Genomic DNA, 18,531 nt, shown 5'->3' on the forward strand with positions numbered 1-18,531 from the left:
ATGCAGAAGGATTATAAATCATAATATCGATATTTGTAGAAGGTAATACCATTATATTATTATTATGTGACAAATGTTTAATTTTACAAAACAATATTGTAATAATTGTTTTAAAACAAAACAAATTAAAATTAAAATATCGGCTAGGGTTTAACTATTTTCTTTCTAATTTTACTAGAAAAAGATAGAAACTTTCGTTCTCCAGCTTAAAATTATAAAAATATATTAATGGATACAATAATCATATTACATAGCATATAACAAACAAACAAAACACAATCATTTCCAAAATTGTCCATATAATCCCATTCTTATAAGACCTGATCCATGAGTAATTAATAACTATATACTCATTTATAAATGGAAAAAAACCTCATCAAAGTCAGTGTACCGTTTAACGCGATTCCGCGATATTCACTACACACTGAGCTATGTCAATAAATATAATATAATAAAATAATTTGTAGACGTCCCTACCTACGTTTCGTCAACCTTTGGGCTTTGAGTACCTTATACTTAGATAATTATATAGCATATTATTATTTAATTTATTCAATAAAGCATTAAAGAATATTATGTTTCTTGTATTTGTATAAAAATTACAAATACGTATGATATTATCATTTAAGGTTAAAATAATATAATATTATAATATTATACAATACAATAATGGTTTTTTTATATGATATATGGTATACGTATACCTATATATTATTATTATAATATTGTAGTAGCTAGGTAGTGTTTTTAGCCGCGAGATATTTATGTTCGTATCTTGCGGGTAATCCGCCGATCGGTCCGACGACATATATCGTAGTCTCTCAACGTGCTGTAGTTATAGACGGTCAGATTTACTAATAATAATAATAAGAAGAAGAAGAAGAATGCATAAGTCGTGTACTTGTGTGTGTGTAGCGTGTATAATATGCAGTGTGTTTACAATGGGGTCGTCCCCCCCCCCCCCCCGGTCACTAAGGAGATCGAGCAGGTAGTCGTCTACAAGACATGCGAGATAAAATAGAGATTTCCTATTGTTATTATTATTATTATTATTATTATTATTATTATTATTATTATCATCACTATTATATGTATGGCTTCTACCGAATAATAATGAAAAAAAAAAATTGGAAAACACACACGGTCCACAACACATTCGGTTGTCAAAAAAATTCTCCTGCCCGTGTGTACGATTCGGATTTTTTTTCCCCGTGTCCAATTCGATTTGCACAAAAGGATCTATATTATTTTTGTACGCGTCAGTGCATGCGTGCGAGTGTAAGTGTGTACATTTCGTAGACAAAATAATAGCTTACACGGCCGTAAATAACCGAATGTCAATTTGTGATTGACCCAGTTCGTAAGGTATTAAACGCGCGCGCCGCGGTATATGTATATACATTGTCGTTAGTTTTGACGTTTTTATGGCAACGGGGCGAGAACTGTATACTATATGTATACTTATTCTTCGCAACAAACTAAAATATTGATTGTTTAGAATATTATCGAAAATTTATAGGTAGGAAATCATAATATTATACCTCTATATATCATGGCTCTAGAATTATGTAAGTCGCCTACATGGTGTATAATATATGTTACCAAAAAATATAATGTTTGTTTTTAAATCTGCCGTGAACACCTTTATAGATATATTTATATTATACGATATATACATAATAATAATAACTAAAAAACTTACGATCACGCGAGTCGTGAGACACAATATGTATAGATAATAGCACAATATTACAATGTATATTTTAATCGACGTTTACAATTTTACATTATGCATACAATATAAATTGGATGGATATACATATTGACGTTTGGTCACTTTAACCGGTATATCCGGTATATGTCATCATTATAAACATCGGTACCGAAAAGTAATCTAATGTAAATTAGGTATAAATATATATTACCTGCCGGAACCAATGAAATTGGTCAATAAATTCGATGTGTCACCGAAAGTCGAAAGCCAGTATGTATAAAGGTACTATTTATTAGGTTTCTACATCCTACCTAGGCATCAAAATACGATTCAACGTTTGTTTTGTTTTAAATTCTAATGAACGAGAAAGAAAATTACAACCTATTGAAATATTAGTCAGATTATGCTAAAAATATGAGGCTTGCCGAGATAAAAATTGATTTTGTTGTTTTAAGTATGAAAAAATAGAACTAAAAAAAATACATCACTAGAAGTTATGTACATGTTATTATTTCGTGTAAATTAATTGAGAGCCAGAAAAAAATTAATGATTTATTAGAGATATATTTTTTTTATTAATGTAATCGTTAATATTTTGATAAAGCCAATTTTCCATTTTGTTACAAACTTACAAGTAGGTACCTAGCTATTTGTATATACTTATACCTGTACCAACAATATCTGCATATTGTACAAGTACGATGTGGTATAGCAATTAATTTCTAAAACCGATTAGCAACTGTTTTCTGTCAAAAAGAAAATCGTTATTAATGATAAACCATACCGTAAATATTTAAAAATAAATTGATAACACCGGATGACGGGTTAAATATGTACAACAGCGTGTTGGTAATTCATCGCAGACTTTCAGCGTTCGATAATAATATAAAATATAACGTAAAATTAATAATAATAATAGTAATAACGTAGCTATATTATGTTTTAAAGAAAAGAACACGAAACAAATATTACAAAAGTCTATAACTAAATAGCATAATAACGTAATATTAATAATAATAACACAACTATAATTATATTCAAACGAAAAGATAAAGATAAAAAATATTACAAAATATGATTAGTTGTATCGTAAACTTTGTTTGCTATTTACACATAACAATATAATATAATAACGCAATGTTTTCAAACTCGTTCAGACAGTATTTGCAAAACACAAATCGTCTTCATTATAGCTGCTGGTCAATGGTCATAGTCGTGATTGGATAGAGCAGTACGATTAGTATGTACCTACCTACGTTTGTATATTATTATGTATTGAAGGGGTCCGGTGCCAGATTTTCAAATTTTCTGAAATTCAATAAAATGTGAAGATAAAATGTCATAGTTTAGTTGCCACGTCAATTATAATACTTTTCCACTAATCTACTATACGCGATACCTATTTAGGGGAGGTCGACAGGGTGTATTATATCGAAAAAATTACTTCATGGGAATAACTCTCAGGCTTTGTAGAATTGTCGAATTTTTGATGACTAGTTTTTTTATCTGAAAGAAGAAGACTTCCTACAGCCCGCATCGATCTCTAATTTTGTAGTAAAATTTATTTAAAATAATTATATTAAAAAAATTGTAAAATATGCTTTTTATCTTGTATTATTTTTTTTTTGACATATTATAAAGTTTGAGAATAAAATATTGAAAATCAGAGATCGATGTACGCTGTAAAGTATTTCCCTCTAGTAATTAAAAAAAAAATTATGAAATTTGGTTGATTCTACAAAGTACAAGGCGGTATCGTTATTACCCGCAGAGTATATTTTTGAGGACAAAATGGCATCGGCACCTTAATATTAATACTTAATGTGTATAATATGACGTATCACGCGTATGACTGTATAAGTGTACAATATTTTCCTGGCAATTAGTGTCAATCATAAATTATTGTATTATTATTATAGGTATTTGCTAATATGGGCCAAAAACGAACAAATCTTCAATTCCAACAATAGTCGTTAATTTTCTTTTTCTGAGCTGTCTGCAATTTAATTTTTCTGAATATATTCAGGTATATATATATCTAAATATGGATTAATGGCTTATGGTAATTAGGCATCTCATCATACTATATTATAATAGTTGTAAATATTACGTTTTTGAATTTGCGATTGTAATCGACAATTCTTATTTTGAGTGAGTTAATTTTTTTTTTTTCGTAAACTTGTTATTTGTTGCAATTTAATAAATCCTACATAATAATATACCAATATCTAACGTCATATCCTTACTCCAGGAAACCGGATTGGATTAATTAATTTAATGTATACACTTTGTACATTTGTCATTACTACCCACTACCATTGATAATAATTACTAATATTTATAATCAATGATATTACTATTAATAATATTATAAATGAATTATTATATTCTTCTAAAAAAAAAATGTCACAAACAATAATATGGCAAAAATATAAAAAAAAAATTGGCCACGATACCGAAGGTTATTTTTCTCTTGAATAAAAAAATTATAAAATAATGTACCGATGTCCGATAAATAAAATGCAATACGTGTGCCGTCTGGGTTATTTTGTTCCTACGATTAAAAACGATATTTTTGAAAGGCACATAATAGCATGATACCTATACATAGATAAATATAACCGTGATGTATATACTAAATAATAAATATTAGAGACTGTAATTGACTATGCAGTTTAATTATAAAAGTTTATTAAAATTACGAAAAATCGATTAGAGACGGTTAAAACTGACTAACCTATTCAATTAATTTCAACGTAAATTACCTACCCACTGTAGAGTAATAATATAAGCAAAACGTATACAAAAAACGATATTATAATATACTTTAGCCAGTTTATCATATTTTAATGAAAATTAAATTCCTTTTTTTTTATGTTAAAAATGATTTGTACCAACTATAACCTAGTATGCAGCATAATATTACAATAATGTAATATATTTTATATGTAGTTTGTATTTTGTATAGATATAGGAAAACATTTGACAATGTAGTATAGAAAGTAGAATAATAATAATAACTTATAATGTGCGTATTGGTTCCGTGATTTGGAACCCATATTAGTTTGGTTTAGTTGAAAAACTTGAACGCATAAAAATACGTTTTATATACGTGTCCTACGATGGAAGTTGGACAGACAGGATGAGTGATTAGAGTATAATATAAATTATAATATTATTGCTATTTGCTAATGAATTTAAATTGAAAAATGTAGAGTTAAGAAGACAATTTATTGACGTACTATGGACTTATAATCCTCTAAACAATAAAATAGGTTGACCTTGATACCAATTAATGTGCTAAAGTTTTCTCTCCGCTCTGCAACCTGCTTATTCTATACGGGCACACCGTTGAAATTATGGACTTGAGTCACCACTCAATAGATTATTGTCCTCTTGCAATGAAATAAAAGAATTCGATTTATTTTATGATCCTGCAAAGCAAGTTGAGGTCAAAATTATTTTGTTAATATTATAATGTGTATAGTATAATATTGAGCTTAGCTCAGTTGGAATACGCATCAACTCCTATTATTATTATTATTATTATTATTATTATTATTATTGTATTATAATTTAATTCCGCTAAAATGACATAAAGATAAATAATAAAAAAAAAAATAATCTACCAATTCCTATATCATTAAATTTTTTTATTATACTGTAAGTACTGTTTTCTTTTTGACGTTATTCTAAAATAATTTAAAAAATAATAAATATTATATAGGTACCACTGTACCAGGTGATAGCCGATAGATTATATTTGAATATTTTCAACTCGGTGTGTCATTATTAAATCACATAATACTTCATTATTCCGGGACCGATGTGGCGATATCTTCGTTTTTGTTTTGAAATTAATTATCCTAAAATATTTTTCAAATGTATTTAGAATACCAATGTTTTTAAATATTTGATGTCATTTATATTTTAAATACGTATTCGAATACTGTCTTTAAAAAGTATTTGAATATAAATACAAATAGATACATTTTTAAAGTATTAAAAATACTTTACAAGTACTTTTTGTTAAAATGTTTGTAGTTTTAACTAAACTAACATTTTAACTAAATAATTAATAGATGGGTACTTATTATTACAATGGTTCAATAATTCCAGATGTCACATACCTATTATATTGCCCAGTTAAACATCAGCAAGGTAGATATGCATTTTAGGTATTGTGTCATCTGCGCATATTTAATGAAATCTTAAAAATTCTCAGAAGCATTATAAATTTATAAAATATTATTTTAAGACAAATATTTAAGTTGTAATATATGAAACAAAAATATTGTTTGTTGAAATACCTACGACAGCGACGGTAAAATTAAAAAAAAAGTATTTAGTATTTTGGGATAAAATACAAATTTATATACAATACATATTTTGAGAGCATTTAAAATACACTCATTAAAAAGTAATTATTGAAAAGTATTTTAAATTCAAGTATTGGAATACTTAACATGACTGCTCGGCACCAATACCTGCACGTTCCAGTAGGGGATATTATAGACATCGTTCGGTGAAAATTACAACATGCCCGTTACAGAAGATATACGCATACCTAATAAATTCAATTTTATAATTAAATCGAAGTTATTAACAATATTGGTAATAGCCGTTGATTAATGTTAAAAATAAAATTAAATGTATTTATTACGGAAAACAGTTTTTATTTATTTTTAAAATATTTTTAACGAATTTCGCAAAATTAAATCAATATTGTTGCTTTGAAAATTCAGATATGAGAATATAGGTATATCGAATATGTCTAAATAAGTCTGATGATCGATGATAGTACATTAATTAACAGCGCAATAAACTTTTATGTAAAAATAGGTATAAAGTGCGCCCAAATTGTGACAAATTATATAATATTAATATTCACAAAACGAAAAAGTTTTCCGGCGCATGTATAGATTTCCCCGTTCGTGGCCACCTTCCGCATAAACGCACACCACTCTGCAGTGTTGTAATACCGCAATACCGTCGTATTATATGAGTACCTACGCACGTTTTAATAAATATCCAATTCAGAACAACTGTTGGAGTCGTTTTCGACGGAATCGTCGAGAATCCACAATTGCAGGAACAACAATTAATTTACTAAACGCGAACACGACACAAGCGAAAACGCTCTCAACCGAAGAACGGTGGTATAATACTTGCAGTGACGTTTTCCATTTAAACTCGTACAAATATGGTCCCGACCGTATATTGTTGTGCTGAAATTCTATACATTATGTTATAATATGTTATATATAGGTAGGTATAATATTTTATATTATTATATATGTATTCTTATTATATCTACGTCATAAATCCAATCGTTAAAATGTCCAAAACACCTGTACACGTCATATTTTTATTGTAATTATTATTACTATTACTGTTGTTGTTGTTGTTGTTGCTGCCCACCAGGCGATTGCGACGACGCTTTGTGAATATAAAAAATAATTTGCCAGGTTCGATAAATAGTGGAGACTAGAACATAATATTGTAGGTACCTAACATCCAAACGAGCACACTATATTCGTCCCCGCCTGCTGAGGGCAGTGTGTTACTTATAAAAGGAGATAATAATTATTGATAATGTGTTACTTACTTATGTGTAGGTACCCAGTACCCACATTATGCAGGAGTATATGACTATATTATACATTTATTTGATAAATATAATATATTAATATGACGTGTATATGACATATTGTTGAAGGTATTTTACGTCATCTTTTTGCGTCAATTTTCAATTTTGTATAATATTGTTATGCGTTTGTTTCTTTATTATAATACAGGCAGTAAACTTCTGCAAGTCCAATCGGAGGATTTTAATTTTAAAAACGTATTTCATTAAAAAATATTTATCAATTCGGACAAGCGTGCCTATACATTATTTATGAGACAACTCGAAATTTAAATATACAGTTCGAATTTCGTTTAATTATTTTGCTTTTTTTTTTGCGATAGCTGATCGGAATTTTAATGCGTGAAATCTTATTAGGTATATAATATTCTATGCTTACTTTTAAACTGACACGTTTTTTCATAATATTATTAAATCAAATAATAAGTATTAGTTTCGTCTATTACATTATCATTTATACCGGGATAAAAAATTGATTTCTAATTTGAACAAAATTTAAATAAGTATCTCTAACTACATTGTTAATTATAATCATATTTTAGTTACCTATCCAATAGGCTGGACAGTTCATCATACTGAAATTAAAAACACATTGAATTCAATGTAATCGGAAAAGCTTTATAATATAATATTATCTATTTAACTTTTTATAGGTAATTTCAATTACGTTTTTCATTTCATGTTGAACTCCCACTAATTACCTACTTATTGTTATTATGTTTGATTTTATTAATTAACTGCATTATAAATTAATAGTGAACTATATGACGTATATTTACAATATTTTTTGTTTACAGGTTCGTCACTGAGGGAGGACCTAGTGACACTAAACTTTTACCTGGTGATCAAATTCTTCAGATAAACGATGAAGATGTTCAAAATGGTCTTAGGGATTACGTAATACAACTGGTGAGGTCTTGTAACGAGACAATCACTTTACTAGTGTGTCAGCCTCCACTCGACAATGTGAGTTTTTATCACAATTTTTACCGTGTGCAACCAGTAAATGGTAATAATATTACTTTATATTTGATTGCAGTCGGCCAGGAAGTCGGCTTTGTTGAGTTCAGCAAAAAAAGCCAAACTCAAATCTAATCCATCTAGGGTACGTTTTGCGGAAGGAGTTCTCGTAAACGGTTCTCCATTATGTCCGGTGAGTTACAATCGCTGAATCGCTACAATAGTATAATAATTTAACGTAAAGTTTATACACACAGATTATAATGTGAAATCCGGTATAGGTAGTCGCGTTTTGAATAAATCGATCGACATTAATGTAATAATAATAATATTATAATCGTATTACTTACGGATGACTTATAGGCGTGGTACCTATATTATATAGCACAGACATTAATATTACGTTTTGCAATATGTATTTCATGTATAAAAGCGGTGGTGGGCGCAGTGATATTATCAAAACCGTTTATATACATAATTCAACATAACATAATAATATAATATTGTATTATTATTATGAAGGTGTCTGCGTTCAGTGGAGGTGACCCGAACATAGCCTTGTTACCTAATGTGCTCAAAGTGTTCCTGGAAAACGGACAGACCAAATCATTCAAATACGACTCCACGACCAAAGTAAAGGATGTCGTGTCTTCGTTGCAAAACAAACTGTGCATTAAGGCCGGGGAGCACTTTGCGTTAGTTCTCGAACAAGTCAAAAGCCTCCGCAGACATAAACTCACGTTACTGGACCCCGAACACACTTTGGCCAGGGTAAGCGTCTCAATTATTTTATATTATTCACATAATATTTCAATTTGAATACATCGATAATTTCGTGCCAAAAGGTTGCGTCGAGGCCAGGCTCCCATAATCTCAGATGTTTATTCCGAGTGGCATTCGTGCCCAGAGACGCTTGCGATTTGGCTCAAAAAGATCTGAACGCATTTGAGTACTTGTACTTACAAGTAAGTCTTACCCAATCCAATTGATATAATACTCGAGATCGCTCTCCTTGTGACTGATATCATTTTTTCCCATCTTAAGTGTTGTAATGACGTGGTTCAAGAACGCTATGCCCCGGAACTCAAGTACGACATAGCTCTGCGGTTAGCCGCGTTACATATCCACCAACATGCTATGGCCAACAATATTCCCTATTGTAAGGTCACGGTCAAAGCTATCGAGTAAGTACATATATTATAGATGATTCATCAATAAATTAAATTTAAAAAAAAAGTTAAGCCCAATGCAATTCTATCAATTATGCGTAGTTATTAATTAATAATATATTATGTAGACGTGAGTTTGGATTAGAAAAGTTTGTGCCCATATCGCTCATGGAGTCGATGAAACGGAAGGAATTGCGGAAGCTACTTACACATTTGTTGAAACTCAACCAGACAATGACGGGTACCAATTACAAAACACTTACGGCGTTACAGGCGAAACTTTATTACTTGACCATAATTTCCGAATTGCCCAGTTACGGCGCAAAATGTTTCTCCACCAACGTCCGCGTAAGTGCATCATTTACAATGGTTTGGGCGAATTCAATTTTAATATAAAATTAATGATAATGGTGTATGTTGTGTGTGCCGCCGCAGGATTGCAACTTGGAAACGGTGATTCTAGTCAGCCCTAAAATGGGAATTAGTCAGATCGTGGGACTGCGCAACAGTATGGTAAGCGTCTCATAATTTAATACATTTCTATCGACTGCGTACGAAAAAAAATATGTTGGCCATAAATATAAAGAGTAGTATTCTCCTCGCTTTGCTTGGCATACTTTCGTTCGTGTCTGTATAAAATATAAACTGAGATACGCGTTAACTGCAATATATATAGATTAAAGTTATATTGTAATTTTCGCAACGGAGTTCCGGAACAGTTTTTGCTCAATATGAACAAAATTACATTTATTTCTACGTATTGTTCGATCGATGTTAAGTGGAAATAAGGATTAGTTTATAAACTTTCGTGAAATTATCGCCTTTATTTACTGAATATTATTGATTTTTCTTATATTCAGCCAGTGCCTCTGGCAGATATTGAACAAGTAACGATGGTAAAAGTACAAAAAGACGATCAAATTTCAAGTACGGTGACGTTGTATTTACAAAACACAGTACAAAAGGTAAACACAATAGCTATTGAAAAACTTTATCATTTCGGTATTAATGTTGAGTGAATATTCCTTTAGGAAGTCAGTTTTTGTATGGAGGACCGCGATACCGACGAATTTATACTTGTTTTAAAAGGCTATTTTAAACTTTTGATGACTATGAATTTGCCAATCGACCGGGAAGGCGATTTATTACACACGGATAGTGGTAAGCAATAATAACTGTTTTACTAATACATATTTTTGTTGAATATGCCTATATTCTGTTTCTATAACAGTATAGGTACCATTTTGTTCGAATTAAACTGAAAAGAGTCACAGAAAAAATTAGATATTATTAGAATATAGGTGTTTAGGTAAAATCTATTTTGCAATTTGCTGTGTTATGACTTCTAAACAATCATATCACTATCACTGCATAGATATAAAATCCTATATAAAATATAAGAATTATTATTCATGAGTATTATAGGATTAGTAATAATTATATATTCGTATATAATTAGTCAATGTGGAAGTATAAGTAGAAGTGTATTAGTGACGATATGAAAATCTATTTAATAAATATGCTAATTTTTTTTGAAGGAAATGTCACCTGTATGCCTATATCTTATATCCAGTATCTATTGTATCTACATTCTACCCACTTAAAATCAAATAACTTGGAAAACCATATAATTTTTTTTTTACAAATTATACATTTTACTATCCCAAAAAACCGACTATTATAATCGTGCGTCAGTAAAATTAACACAATATATATTATTGTTTTAGCACCCCAATATTATTCTCACCATATTGTGAAACCATCACTTTGGAGTTACGGCCCATCGACCATGAACGCCAAAGAACAAGAAAAGTTGACAAATTTTTCTTTTTGTCCAATGTACACTCCGTTCAAACACGAAATGGTCGGTATACACATAATATCTATATATATATATATATATGTGGTATATGATTAGAAGTTTAAACCATAATTATTTTTAGCTCAAACCCAATGATTACGGATCTTTGAATAGAACAATATGGACTGGTATGCAAAACGGAAATGTAGACAACAACATGAATACAATGTAAGTGTTTATTCGTATAGTTTTTGAGACAAATTTATAAGTAAGCATGCGTACCAATGCCACCTAATAATATTGTGATAATATCGTTGTTCGTATAGGTCTTTGAAAAAACATCAAAACGGTCATTTAGGGTACAAATCGAACGGCGATATAAAAGATAAATCGGGAATCGACGTTCAAAGCGTAGTTTCCATGGAAATATTGGAAAGCGACAATACCTTTGTAGACACCCATAACGAAGAGGTGCTGAGGAGAGTGGCCGAGATGCAAGAGTTGGTGGAAAACTCGGAACAATATCTCAACAGACATCAGCGTGAATCCAGCGACTCGGACGGTTCTCACATATCGTCCGACGGTTCGGTGTCGTTGCCGCCACCTCCGACCAACCTGGGACAGTTGAAACACAGCGATTCGCTACTGTTATTAGCTCAAGTGCGTAAAATATTTCGGTCGATCCAAGTCTCATATCATAGCCATTGTCTCCAGTTTTTGATTGTGTGTTGTGTGTGTATACATTTATATTATAGAAGGGCACCGAGGACAGCATAACCGCTGCAGTCCAAGCGTTGAACTTAGGAGATCTAGAGAGCGACACGGAGTCCGTCAACACGCCGTCGACCAGCCCTTCGCACCGAGAGCGGAATTCCAACAGGGACTCTGACATGAGTTTCGGGCTGCACAGTCCGGAAGGGCTGGCCGCGAGTTCGGGACACGAAGCCCTGCAGGTGAGTGACTGCTCGGGTCGACGGACGGAGTGTGCGTGGGACTTAGACGTGTATAAATTTATATGTAATAATCATCGTGACCGCAGGAACTGTGGAAAAACCTGCAAGAGGACAACCGGTCGTTGCCCAGGAGCAGTTTGTACTTGGAACCGGACTTGATAGACTTGACGTTGATACCGCCACCCATTGAAGAGGCGAAGATCAACCAAACGAACGGTTCCAACTCCGGCAGTCAGTGCAGTCTGCCGCCGACGCTGTTCGCGGACTACGACCACCAGCAAAACGCGGATCGATTTTTAGGTACACGTATGTGGGTTATAAATTATAATAGTACATGGGATATGCACATTCGGTGATGAACAACTCAAGGTTGATGTGATAAAATGTGAAAAAAAAGTTTACTTTCTAAATTTGCAAATTTTTTTTACGGTTTCGAACTTTGAAGACAAACGCTATATATTTGTCTGAAACATTTCAATCTAATTTAAACTGCCGTATTGATCAGCACGTATTATAATAATATTACAAATCTGTATGTTACGTAAAAACTTCTATACGCGTTCTTACGTCGAAGTAGGCTAGGTATAATACAATACATTTGTACACCCAACTATCGTATTTTTCCATTTATAGAACTAGTATAAAGATAAGTACTTACATTATTTTTGTGATGTGGCCGCTAAGGTCGCATTACGTCACAGCGCGTAGTGTACGAAATAACTATAAAACTGGTAAAAATATGTTTTTTCAGAAAACGATTTTGTTCTTAATGACTTACAATTAAGTAAAACAAATATTTTCAAAAACGTTTATTTAGTTTTTGAAATAATGAGTGCCCTACGTTAAATGGATCCCCTGGTATACTCTCTCGACTTAGGTTCTTATACTAAGTGGCTTTTTCTATGAAATATAGACTCTGTACTGGATAACGGGTTCAAAAACCACACGAATCTCATGAGCCTGGACCTAGAGTCGTTCTTGGCCACGATGACCATACCCCCACCGCCCTTGCTACAGACTTCCGGTGACGGGCGGCCAGAAGAGAAGCGATCCAATGTGGTGTTAACGTCCGAAGAGATATCGTCGTTCATAATACCACCACCCCCTCCCAAAGCGGTGGTACCGCCATCGGTATTGATGTCGACGGCCGCAGCAGACGGCGACGCCGAACACCCGCACCAACACCAACACCGACGATCGGACTCCGCGGGTGACGAGACGGACGACCGCCGCCGCCGAAGCGTCAGCCAGACGAGAACCCCTGCCGCCGGGACATCCGCCAGCGCGGCCACCACGCCGGACGGTCCGTGCACGGCCACCAGCGAGAAGACGCTGCCCGGTTTCTCGTGCTGTTCGAGGCCCAGACAGCGGAGCCCCGACTCACAGCCACCGTGCTTGCCCACCCGGGCTCAGAACATGACGCTACCCCGCGTCAAACCCAAGGTCCCGCCCAGGGTGGACTCGACGCTGTCGACGAAACCGCCGCTTCCGCCGATGCCGTCGCAGGTTTGTAGCTATAATGTGCATAATATTGTGTACGATCTATAATTTTGAATCTAGGCCCATATTATTGCTATTCGTTGGTTTTTAGAATGTTGATTTAGAAGTTTGGTTTTAGTATATTATGCTATATATTTTTATCGACGATTCGTATATTATGTATTCACATTTTTACTCGTACGGTTTCTATCATCTTTTACCCGATTAGGAAACATCGTGTTTTTAGGGAAAATCGCCACCTGCAGTATGCCACCCATACGTTATTGAAATATGAGCACGTGGCTTTGCGTTAAACTTTTTAATTTGATTCAAGTAAGATCGACTTACGAAGAATCTTCTGTTACATTATAAATCCTTATAAATATTAAAATCAAACATTTCTTGCATTTTGATATTGAAAACGTAATTTCAACGTCTTGATTTGTGCTTACTTTAGATCCTACGAACAACTTTTCCAATTTATTTATCTAAGAAAGAATAATTAGTTGTAAGATTGAGAACCGTTTACATTATTAAAGTCAAATTTTGATAATTGAATGTCCAAACTTGTTGATCTAACTAAGATAAGACAATAAGAAATCCAAACTTATTTTAGGACGACTGTGTGCCTGCATTAAGGCTTTGTGGACAAGTATTTGGTTACTTTCGTAATTGTGTGGTTTTTTTTGAAAAACTTTTCATGATCCCGTATGCTTGGTCCTTTTGGTCCACAACTGATTGTAATAATATACTTTCCAAGGTTTTTATTTGTGTTGCCCCACATAATATAATATTATAATACATTTTGCGGGATACAGGAAACGCTGATGCGGAACGGTTGCTATTCGACCAACAGGGACGCGGTGGCTGTCATCAACGAATTGACGGGCAGACTGAACGAGTTCGGCGAACAGTGTAACACGGCCCAAGCTCAAGGAGGTGGCACGCATCTGGACGAGACCAAGTTCCAGGTAACTAATCACATTATATGCATCTACCATATTTTAGGTTATATATCAAATCTCGCTGTGCTTGTCAGTAATTTTTTTCTCAGTGTAATATGATTTCGGAAAATTATATAACCTCACCTTTTATGCTGAAAAATGAAAATTAAAAAAACCGTGAAACTCGCTATGTACTGTAAGTTCGAGAAAATATAGGTTAGGTTAGGTTAGGTACCTCATCGTTGACTAGGTCACTGTAATTTATTTATTGTAATTAAGAGGACGTCAGTACGTCACACCCGCATGTGTTGTCTCCGTCTTATACGGACACGTTCGACATAGACAAATAAAGCATTTACGCAGTCAGAGTAGAACTCGCTCGATTTCGGTTCTACAGAGAAAAATACCTATTCTAAAATTGAATTGCGACAATATTTCTGAGGGCAAGTCGTTGCGTTTTTCCATTATACCAAATATAACGTTCATTATATCGTTGAAAACATTTTTAAAATACCTTTGACTTTTCAAAATTAAAACTTTTTTTAAAAAAAACTCACCGTCTTGCCCTCCAAGTCAGCTTTTAATTTCGTAATGGGTATTTTTATTCTAACACCAAAATTGAACGAGTTCTACTCAAACTTCGTAAACGCGTTTTGTCTATATATGTAGTACGTGTGTAATACGGAGACAACACAATATGGCGGTGTGACAGACCTCTTAAAAGCAATGTCAATTCATTGCATCATTCAATAAAACAATATAATTTTGATCTTGGGTGTAATATATACATATAATTATTGATGTCATAGTTATTTATTCAATGTGTTTATTATGATATAACATAATAAAACCACGATATCAATGAATGAAGGAATAAATATTATATTTAGTGAATAAAAACCATAACATTTAAAAAATAATTTTAACACCGTAATTAATGTACAGTACTAAATTACGTATTATTATGCTGTGTAAATTTCAGAATTTAAGAATCATTTATTATCGTAATTGTCAAAAGATAACAAAACTCGTATTGACCAAAATGAAGTATTCATGTTTCTCGTCATTTTTTGATAGTTTTTCAAACATAAATTTCACAATGCTACGCATTTGTTGATAATATCGAAAAATTACCTCTAAAAGATACCAATTAGGTAAAATGTTTACTGAAAATTGGAACAAGACTTCTATATTGGAAAAGTTTTTCTCAGAAAAACAATAAAAATTATTGTAAAACTAAAAACGGTTAGGCATTTGGTTATAGAATCTAAAATTAAATGTGTTTGTTTTCGTTTTCAATAATGTTTGTATTTTATAGCCAATGTTAATATTTCTATTAGGTAGGTACATATTTGATTTGTTAATAGTAAGTTGTGTATAATAATAGCGATATGCGGTTGTAGTACCTAAACATATTACATTATTCATATTACATGAAATGTGTGAGAGGTTATGTCACCCTGCACTCTGTCTGTACACACCTATTGCAGCGTGATAACATCATTACGTGTTATTCCGCTCGAAAGTTTTGCTCGTGTCGCACTAGCGAGTCTTAAATTTTCTAGGCAATTATTAAACCTGCACTGCGCGAAACTTTTAATATAATAATAATAAAGTCTCACTATTCGTCGCACTATTGTTATATCCGTCCGCCCATATTCGATGTAGGTAGGTGTTATTAAAAACACTGAGTACGATTGGCGTCATTAGCGAACGAAAAAGTTGTTGTAATTATAACACAGCGAGTTACACGACTATATAGGATTGGGACACTTTTGTTTTCGTGTGAAATATGAACTCGAAGAATTAATTTAATCCGATTTTAGTCGAGTTGATACATGTTGTCTTTTATTTCGACAAGCCCCTCTGTATATAATTATACCAAAACGGCGCAACAATACTGTTTTTGATTTATAATAATTCATAGTATGATTTTATCCCTGACAACCCTTAGATCTAAAAAAAAAAGCAAAGGAACTCGACGAGAAATTATTAACTAATTAAATGCCCACATAGTTCACGTTTTAAAACTTTGAGTACGAACATAATATACAGCTTGTCGAACAAATCTCAGTATTTATAGTAATATTATAATGTACCTACTAATATCCGTAGCTACTATTCTGCAAGTACACGAAATGATCGAACGCAATCGAACGCATTAGGTGTAAAGATATAAATTAAATTTCAGTATATATATTATATACAATAAACGAGGTTTACAGCACCTACATATAGTGTTATACAGACCGTGGTAGAGCATAAAATATATATGTGTCTCGGGATATCTAAAAGCGTTTGTGGACGTTCGCCAAGACATTTATCGCGGCAAGCTCTCGATCACTGAGCAGGTGTATTAGTTGCAGGTCAAGTGGCGAGGCATAAGACGTACATATACCTTCCACACACAATTTCCAAAGTTGGAAGCGGGTGGGTGTAGGAGAGGGTGGGGTCGGGTTAGGGGGGTTCTCCTCCCCGACACAAACTTGAACAACTGCACACGATATTATATATTGTATGGCATGGCATTAATTTTTTTTTTGCGCGCGGCCCAAATCCAGGAAGCCAAGGACATACTGTGCCAAGAAGCCAGGCAGTTGGTGACGTCCTCGAAGACCCTGATCCGGTGCTACATGAACCCGAAGAGCGCCGAGTTCCAGGCGAACCTGTCGCAGTGCGTCACGCAACTGCGCCGGATGACCGTGCTCAGCGGCAACATGACCAGGCACACGTCGTCGCCGCTGCAGACCCGCAACCTCATACTCAAGGTGGCCGACGTTCTGCGCACGTTCCACGGCCTCCTCGTGGACACGGACGTGTGCACGGAAACGCTCACCAGGCACGCCGAGGGCCTGGCCAACGTGCTGGCGAAACTTTTGCGCAGCCTCCGGGTGTTCTCGCCATGACGGCGAACGTCGGTCGGGGCCGCGGGTCCCGACTAGGTGTCGATGCGAAGAAGTGTCCACCGTAGTTTCGTCGGCGTGCAACGGAAAACCGGAAAACGGAGGAGGAAAATAAATCCGATTGGTTCATTTTTTATGTACATAATATAATTATTAGGTAGGACGAGCCTCAAGTTTGTTTATTTGTTTGTTTTTTTATTATTAACGTGTAAGTCGAAGCCAAAAAATCGTTTTAATTACAATATAATATCTATAAGTATTATAGGTTACGTATTAGGTTGAATAGCATATTATAATAATGTCAGTATGTGTATCGTCGTACGTGCGCCAGATCACGAAATTAAATCGCTGTTATGTCTGTATGGGTATACTATCGATCATCGTTACATCCAACAATATATTATTATAATATAATTTAATATATAATTGTTATATTATAAGGTAATATATTGTTATCGATTTATATGCACTCAATCCGTTCGTTGGATTTCCAAGACCAAATATAATAATATAACATTAAATAGGGCATCCAGGTTTACGGGTACCGTCGGTTAGGGTATGTCGCGCACGTGAAACGACACGCGCAGTCGTCGTACCCGCCGAGAATTATCTTATAGTATCTCTACATGTTTTTATTTTTTATTATTATTATTATTATTATTATTGTTTTTATTTGTTTCTTTTTATTATTATTATCAATTGTCATTATCATTATTATTGTAAAATTGTAGCATTAAATCTAGTCAAATTTTAGAAAATAATTCGGTCTGTTCGTTTTTCGAATATACGCATATGATACATGATAATAATATATTATATAATGTGATTTGTAAGAAACATAAATAAGGTTGTTTTTTAAAAAAGATAAAAAAAAATGTCTAGTTTTAATCCCACGTTAAATAAATGGCATGTCAATTAATCAAAATAATTAATATTTTCGCAGTGCACTTAATACCATACG

The 18,531-nt window shown here is 33.2% G+C and overlaps 1 protein-coding gene across 2 annotated transcripts in view; it reads left to right on the plus strand.

The window, feature by feature from the left end:
* The window catches only part of LOC100159582, a 69,579-nt gene extending 51,090 nt beyond the window's left edge, over positions 1-18,489 (plus strand). For both annotated transcript variants that reach the window (XM_029491465.1, XM_016800977.2), the window contains 17 exons: positions 8,159-8,327; positions 8,401-8,514; positions 8,844-9,092; positions 9,167-9,286; positions 9,366-9,505; positions 9,619-9,838; positions 9,926-10,003; positions 10,351-10,455; positions 10,522-10,651; positions 11,218-11,354; positions 11,434-11,519; positions 11,618-11,951; positions 12,047-12,244; positions 12,331-12,544; positions 13,158-13,750; positions 14,542-14,694; positions 17,229-18,489. In XM_029491465.1, coding sequence (XP_029347325.1) covers positions 8,159-8,327; positions 8,401-8,514; positions 8,844-9,092; positions 9,167-9,286; positions 9,366-9,505; positions 9,619-9,838; positions 9,926-10,003; positions 10,351-10,455; positions 10,522-10,651; positions 11,218-11,354; positions 11,434-11,519; positions 11,618-11,951; positions 12,047-12,244; positions 12,331-12,544; positions 13,158-13,750; positions 14,542-14,694; positions 17,229-17,573 — 3,385 coding nt within the window. In that variant the 3' untranslated portion in view covers positions 17,574-18,489. The remainder of the gene's footprint in view (positions 1-8,158; positions 8,328-8,400; positions 8,515-8,843; positions 9,093-9,166; positions 9,287-9,365; positions 9,506-9,618; positions 9,839-9,925; positions 10,004-10,350; positions 10,456-10,521; positions 10,652-11,217; positions 11,355-11,433; positions 11,520-11,617; positions 11,952-12,046; positions 12,245-12,330; positions 12,545-13,157; positions 13,751-14,541; positions 14,695-17,228) is intronic.
* The last annotated feature ends 42 nt before the right edge of the window (positions 18,490-18,531 follow it).

This window comes from Acyrthosiphon pisum, chromosome A3, assembly GCF_005508785.2.
Source record: "Acyrthosiphon pisum isolate AL4f chromosome A3, pea_aphid_22Mar2018_4r6ur, whole genome shotgun sequence".
In the NCBI taxonomy this organism is placed as follows: domain Eukaryota; kingdom Metazoa; phylum Arthropoda; class Insecta; order Hemiptera; family Aphididae; genus Acyrthosiphon; species Acyrthosiphon pisum.